Here is a 7,500-nt window from a genome sequence, read left to right on the forward strand (position 1 = left end):
TTTTTCTCTCTCGTCCCTCCATAATCCTTCAATCCCTGTACTCCCTACCTCTCTCCTCTCCTTCCAAGTGACCGGTGTTCGGCCAATCCTGACCTTTCTTGCTTGGTTCGACTACCATCCATGCAGCATCTCTTATATTCCTTCCCCTGATTTTCATCCTCGTTGATGCTGTTCAAGGTTTGGTATATCCAATTCTCCATAATCCTCGTACGTATGACTCTTTTCGATTTTTGCAACCCACATAATTGGAGATTGTATAAATATTAAATATTGTTGTGGTCGTTGTGTTTAGCCCTAGGATCAGCCTAACCGAATACAATTATGATCAGAGGCAAACCGTCGAAAGCCAACCCGTTTTCAATAACTTAATTACTCAAACTATCCTTGCGTTTATAGAGAAAAGAGCGAGTGATTTGAGGGATGTTGTGCTCTTATTTTTAGCATATATAGGCGCAGGAGTGGCTGCGTGGTAAGTAGCTTGCTTACCATCCACATGGTTCTGGGTTCAGTCCTACTGCCTGGCACTGTGGGCAAAGTATCTTCTACTATAGCCTCGGGCCGATCAAAGCCTTGTAAGTGGATTTGGTAGACGGAAACTGAAAGAAGCCCGTCGTATATATATATATGTGTGTATGTGTATTTGTGTGTGTTTGTGTGTGTCCCCACAACATCGCTTGACAATCGATGCTGGTGTGTTTTTATCCTCGTAACTTAGCGGTTCGGCAAAAGATACCGATAGAATAAGTACTAGGCTTACAAAAAATATGTCATGGAATCGATTTGTTCGACTAAAGGCGGTGCTCCAGCATGGCCTCAGTCAAACGACTGAAACAAGTAAAAGAATATCGAGTGACCGACAGCTTCTTCACCATATTTGTTTCACGCAAACATACATATATATGTATATGCACCTGTGTATAATAAGCTCCCATACACAAATAAGTGTGTGCGCGTCTGTATCTACACACGTACACATGCATAGATATATATTTACGCGTATATTTATAAATGTATATATACAAATGGATATACGAGTGTGTTTGTATTAAATGGTAGAGAGGTGGGGGTGTACACTGGGGTTGAATGCTGTGGCAGCCTTTCCTTCAGTGTCAGTGCATTAGCGGTGACGTGTGTGAGAGTGAAATGATTAGAGTCCGGAGATTGAGACAGCGCCGCAGTTACGGTTTTACCGGAAGCTCACCTCCAGCTCTAAACGTCACTAACCAAACCATGCAGTCCCCACTCCTCCCCTACGCCCATTTTCTTCGATTCTTCGCCTCCACCACCATTTTGACTTGCATTACCCCCCCCCCACACACACACACATACCGTACATCACTACACGCCAATTCACCTCACCACAATTCGCTACACATCGCCGACAGTTGACGACGAAGCACAAGAAATAATAATAATAATAATAATAAAATAATAATAATAATAATAATAATAATAATAATAATAATAATAATAATAATAATGATAATAATAATAATAATAATAATAATAATAATAATAATAATAATAATAATAATATAATAATAATAATAATAATCGTAACAACAACAACAACACTGCCATAAAGATGGCCGCTTTCCTTGGAGTGCTTCCTCGTTTATCGACCGAAAATGGTGTTGTGTTAAGCACTCCCAGCAGGCTTTGGAATAATTTCCGGTCTGAAAATCTCCGTGAAGTAGTCATCTCAGCAGGAATTTGATGAGAACATGATGCCAACCGATTTAAAAACGTCCAATATAGTAGATTCCCTTAATCTGTTCGTTAAAGCGTTCCTATTTCTATGGTTCACTTTTTAAATTTGAAGCTGAAATTAAAGCTATTATCAACGAACGCTGTTTCTTTATAATGTACTTATTTATTTATACATTCTGTATATGCAATATTTCTGGTGCATTCTCACATCTATCAATCTCTCTCTTTAAATACATATACACATCTATATCTGCACATAGACACACACATATGCACACACACAGAATATATATATATATACATACACATACACACAATATATATATCTATAGATACATACATACATGCAATATATATATTATATATACACACAATATATATAATATATATACATACACACTATATATATAAATATATATATATTATATATATATATATATATATATATAGATACACATACATACACTCCTTATATATACAATATATATATATATACTATATATATATATAAACATACATACATTCACTCAATATAGATACAATATATATATATACATACATACATAAATGCATACACTCAATATATATACAATGTATATACATACATATGCATATACATACATACATACATACATACATACATACATACATACATACATACATACATACATACATACACAAAGATATGCAGAAACAATTTTTCCATCACTTTAACAGTATCATAGACAGTAATTTTCTGTTAATCTCTCTCTCTCCTTCTCTCCTTCTCACGCACTATGCTTTCTACATATGTGTGTGTGTGTGTTCATGCCTGTAATAGTAGACGTGTAAATCTAGTGCCGCAGGAAACCCGACCTGTAATACATCGACCTCTGTCACTTATGTCAGTATTGTAATATTGACAAACCTATTAAAACACAACATCTATATTAGTCTACGTGGCGACAGTTTTATTATAACGATAGCAATAATAGTGCTTTCAAATTCTGGCTCAAGGCCAGCAACACTAGGTGGTGTCGGTGGGGTGGGGGTGTTGAATTGATTACACTGACCCCCAGTGCTTAACTGGTTCTTATTTTATCGATCTCATAAAGATGAAAGGGAAAGTCAACCTTGACGGAACTTGGCGAAATAGCGTTAAGCGGTTTGACCGGCGTGTTATCAATTGTGTCACCACGCCGCCCTAACAACAATGCATGTGCACGTGTGTGCGTTATATATATATATATAAGGCGAGCTGGCAGAAACGTTAGCGCGCCAGGCGAAATGCTTAGCGGTATTTCTTCTGCCGTTACCTTCTGAGTTCAAATTCCGCCGAGGTCGACTTTGCCTTTCATCCTTTCGGGGTCGATAAATAAAGTACCAGTTATGCATCTCTCCTCTATGTTTTGCCCCTTGTGGGCAATAAAGATATATATATATATATATATATATATATATAAATATATACAAATAAAGGTTACAAACCTCATTGAGAGATAGCAAAAACCTATGAAAGTACCTATACAAAAAATGTTGAACATTGCAGTTAATACTCAACTGCAAGGCAACAATATAAACCGTGGTTTACAACTCCAGTATACACAACCTTCCTCCCCTTTCTAAGGTCTCTAACATTTTTTATACTATGTTCTTTATGCATAAATTTTATCAGTTAACAGTTTGCAGCCGTTTACTCAACATCCAGGAATTGAACAACTGTTTTGTATATCTTAAACTACCTGTGACGTGATTCGACTTACAAATGATTTTAAAATTTATTAATTAATTTTTCTGAGGCTCTTCACTTGAAACAGCTGTAAGGGGTGTATATCAATTTTTTTTAATTAATAAATAATAATTTTTTAAATATCTCTCTATTTTCTTATCTTATGTTATATATACGTATGTATGTATATATGTAATTGTTTTATGTGTGTATGTGTGAAAATATGTGTTTGAACTTTCCTATACGTAACTTTTCGGAAGAGGTGGTCACACTGGATAATGAGTCAAGTCAAACGTTCATAGAAACATTTATGTGTGTAACAGCGAACATGCGAAACATGCGAATAATATCCAATATTATTTCATATCTCAAGCATGTTTTCCGTTCTACCTCCCGTATTTGAGTCCAATTCAATGTTTTGTACAGCAATTACAATATGTATATATAATGCATTTAATACATTTAAAACCACATTATATATACGTAGACACACACACACACGTATAGAAGTGTATATAGAAACAACTCGTGGTGTCGTTCAACATAGCAGTGACAACGATAGGGTCTTTGTTAAATGGCGGGATGGAGTCAGAGGCTTAAGGTCAGTTTAGACGTCGTTTGAGTGAATCATCGCATCCCACAGACAACATCTACTGCACAGTAAAGAAAGGGGTATATATGCACACACACACACACACACACCTGTATGTTTCCGGGTTCAGTCCTACTCCGTAGTACCTTGAGCAAGTGTCTTCTGCTGTAGCACTCGAGCCGACCAGAGCCTTGTGAGTGGATTTGGAAGACGGAAACTGAAAGAATCCCGTTACGTGTGTATGTCTGGCAGTGTGTCTGTGCTACGCTGCAGCTTGATAACCAGTGTTGCTGTGCATACGGTTGGGCAAGAGTAACTGATTCTTGTAACGGTGTTGATGTGTAGCGGTTGGGTAAGGTAAGCGATTGAACAAGTACAATGCTCGAATCAATTCGTAAGACTAAAAAAAAATACTTCATGGCGGTGCCCCAGCATGGTCGCTGTCTAATGATTGAAACGAGGAAAAGAGTAAAAGACGTAGGCCACCGTGTATCGTTGCAGTTCCTTGGTTTAGTGTCACGATGAAGTCTAAAACGATATTGTAGAAATATATCTCACCTGGTTTAAAAATGTTTGGTTTAAAGCAAATTTTTGTTTTGTTCTTGAAGGAATTGTTGAAAGAGAATCATCATTTGGCAGGAATATGGTAAGTGGGGTGGAACCTGCTCTTGATAGTAAAGACCGAATCTCCGGGTATCTGCTAATATAACCAGCCGCGTGGCTGAAAATATAAAAAGAAGAAATGCTTCTAAATATACATGCATAGATAAACTCAGTTACATATACAATTACACACACACACACACACACATTTGTACAAGAGGGTGCTGAAGGTCCTGGCTTTAAGGGAAAGGCCTATTTGGACGCTTAACTTACCGAGTTCTTTTGCAGGGTTTAGAAAAATTGAAGGACCGATGTGAATCTGAGAGGGGAAAATGTTCAATAAAATCATAATTAACTGATTCTCCATTCAGCATCCCCTCGTGTATGTGTGTGCGTGTTTATATACACTAGGGGATACTTAAAAGTTCCTGGCATTGAGGGTATCACGAAAGGCCTAGTTGGAGGCCCAACCTTCCGAGTTTTTTTATAGGGATTAGAAAAACTTAAGGATCGTTGCCCCGAATGTGTGAATCTGAGAGGGGAATATGTTGCATAAAATCATAATTAACTGATTCTCCTGTATTTTATTTTACCCGAAGTCAAGAACTTTTCAGCCCGTATCGTAAATACATTAATGATAGTTATACAAGAGATAGTGCACAGATACGCATCATTAACTTTCGTGTAGACGTATTCCTTCTCGAGTCAGAAGGACCCTATTTGTACATAGCCGAAAGGCTCCTGCAGGAAACTTAAGTAACCGACTCTGAAGCCTGACCACTATGTAAACATCAGTGTAACATATTTACTAAGATATTAATTCTTCATGCTTTTTGAAAGTTAGTTAGCTCTCTCTCTCTCTCTTTCCCTGATAGAAATTTTCGGTTGGTGTCTGGCGTGCTGGAAGAGCACTGGGAGTGATGCACCCCTTATCTTTTGTTAAGGCATCTCTCTAGTAGACGGTTACTCTGATATAAAACCAGATATGCAGAGAATGTCATTGGACTATTTAGGGATGATTTGCTTCTACTTGAAATCATGATTTTCCAACATTCCTGAAGTTGCGATTCATACTGGTACTGAATATCTTGACGCTGCTTGTCTCTGGATAGTGTCAGCAGCGTTGTGAGGGCCTATGAGGTGCAAGCCTTAAGGAGCCTAAACTTTTAGATTATTTAATCGCCAGAAAGACAACTATTTGATGCCCAGTCGAGCAGGAGGGCACCGCAGGAAACTTGGAGGCTACGTGAACACACTCAGGTGAACTCGACTCCTCATACACGGATGTTGCTGACATTTTGTATGGGAAATGGGCATTAATAACCCTCCTATGTCAAGAGTAGACAACTGTCATATACGTACACACCACACATATATATATATATGTATATATGTATAAATATATATATAAATATATATATAATATATATATATATATATATATATATATTATATATATATATTATATATATATATATGTATATATATATATGTATATATGTATATATATATATATGTATGTGTATATATATATATATATATATGCATATGTATATGCATGTATATATATATATATATATATATATATATATATATATATATATATATATATATATATATATATATATATATATATTGTCGATTGTAGACTGCTTAATTACAACGAAGTTTTTTAGTTCTGGACTTAATTTGACATTGGTCAATCGTATTAAAATAGCCATGTATATTGTTATACATAATTATATTGTTAACATTGGTTATATGTTATTTCTTCGCACTACAAATTTCTGTGTATATACATGCGTATGTGTGTGTGTGTGTGTATGCACATATAATCGTTGACTGTTTGCATGCCATTGCTATTATCTAGTCTTTTAATCAGTGTCTCCATGCTTTAGCTAATATTTGTATCCATATATACGCATAAAATTATACACACACAGAGGACTTAGATGCACCGTCGATGGAAGGAACTTACCTTAGTTTTGGCATGTCTCTTATAGCTTCCCATAACGTAAAGTTCTTATAGAACATGAAATTGGTTATCAAATGAATCACACCGTTTATACAACCTACATCTGACTGGACGATTTTCACCCAAGTCGCGCCACCTTCAACGTAAGTATCTGAAAAAATAATAATAATAATAATAATAATAATAATAATAATAATAATAATAATAATAATAATAATAATAATAATAATAATAATAATACAATAATAATAATAATAATAATAATAATAATAATAATAATAATAATAATAATAATAATAATGATAATAATAATAATAATAATAATATAATAATAACAATAATAATAATAATAATAACATGACAACATAGCAAGGATTATTAGACACATTGCAACAAGTATGGACTTGAGAGAGCAAAAAATTGGTACGAGCATAAAACCGAAGGCATCATCGACAATGATAATGCAAAGATGTATGTATGTATCTATATATGGGATTTTACGATTCAGTGCGACCATGAGATAGAGAATAGGAAACCAGACATTGTGTTAATCGAGAAAGAAAGTAAACGATGCTGGGTCATAGATATAGCATGCTCGGCTGACAAAGTATGTGATAAGGAAGAAAGAAAAGTCGATAGATATGACAGGTTAGCTTGGGAAGTTAAGTAGTTGTAGTCGATGAGAAAGATGGTAGTAGCACCAATAATTGTCGGAGCCCTGAGAACAGTGAGTAAAAATCTTGAGAATTACATGGAACAAATAGGGATTGCAATAAGGGTGGAGGGGGCTTTCTCCGTCCGGGTTGCGGATCCGTGGAATAAGCTGCCGGACGAGATAGTGAAGATGCCGACGACCGCTCGGTTCGAAGTCTCTCTTGACCATAAATGGCCTGAACTCTTTGCATGAACACC

At 35.7% G+C, this 7,500-nt stretch overlaps 1 protein-coding gene across 1 annotated transcript in view; it reads right to left on the reverse strand.

The window, feature by feature from the left end:
- LOC115229088 (fasciclin-1) overlaps positions 1-7,500 on the reverse strand; it is a 103,295-nt gene that overhangs the window by 70,281 nt on the left and 25,514 nt on the right. Inside the window, exons 4-5 of the mRNA XM_036499100.1 lie at positions 6,592-6,739; positions 4,569-4,731 (exon numbers count right to left, since the gene is read on the reverse strand). Of these exons, the coding sequence (XP_036354993.1) occupies positions 4,569-4,731; positions 6,592-6,739 (311 nt within the window). The remainder of the gene's footprint in view (positions 1-4,568; positions 4,732-6,591; positions 6,740-7,500) is intronic.

This window comes from Octopus sinensis, unplaced genomic scaffold, assembly GCF_006345805.1.
Source record: "Octopus sinensis unplaced genomic scaffold, ASM634580v1 Contig11719, whole genome shotgun sequence".
Lineage (NCBI taxonomy): Eukaryota > Metazoa > Mollusca > Cephalopoda > Octopoda > Octopodidae > Octopus > Octopus sinensis.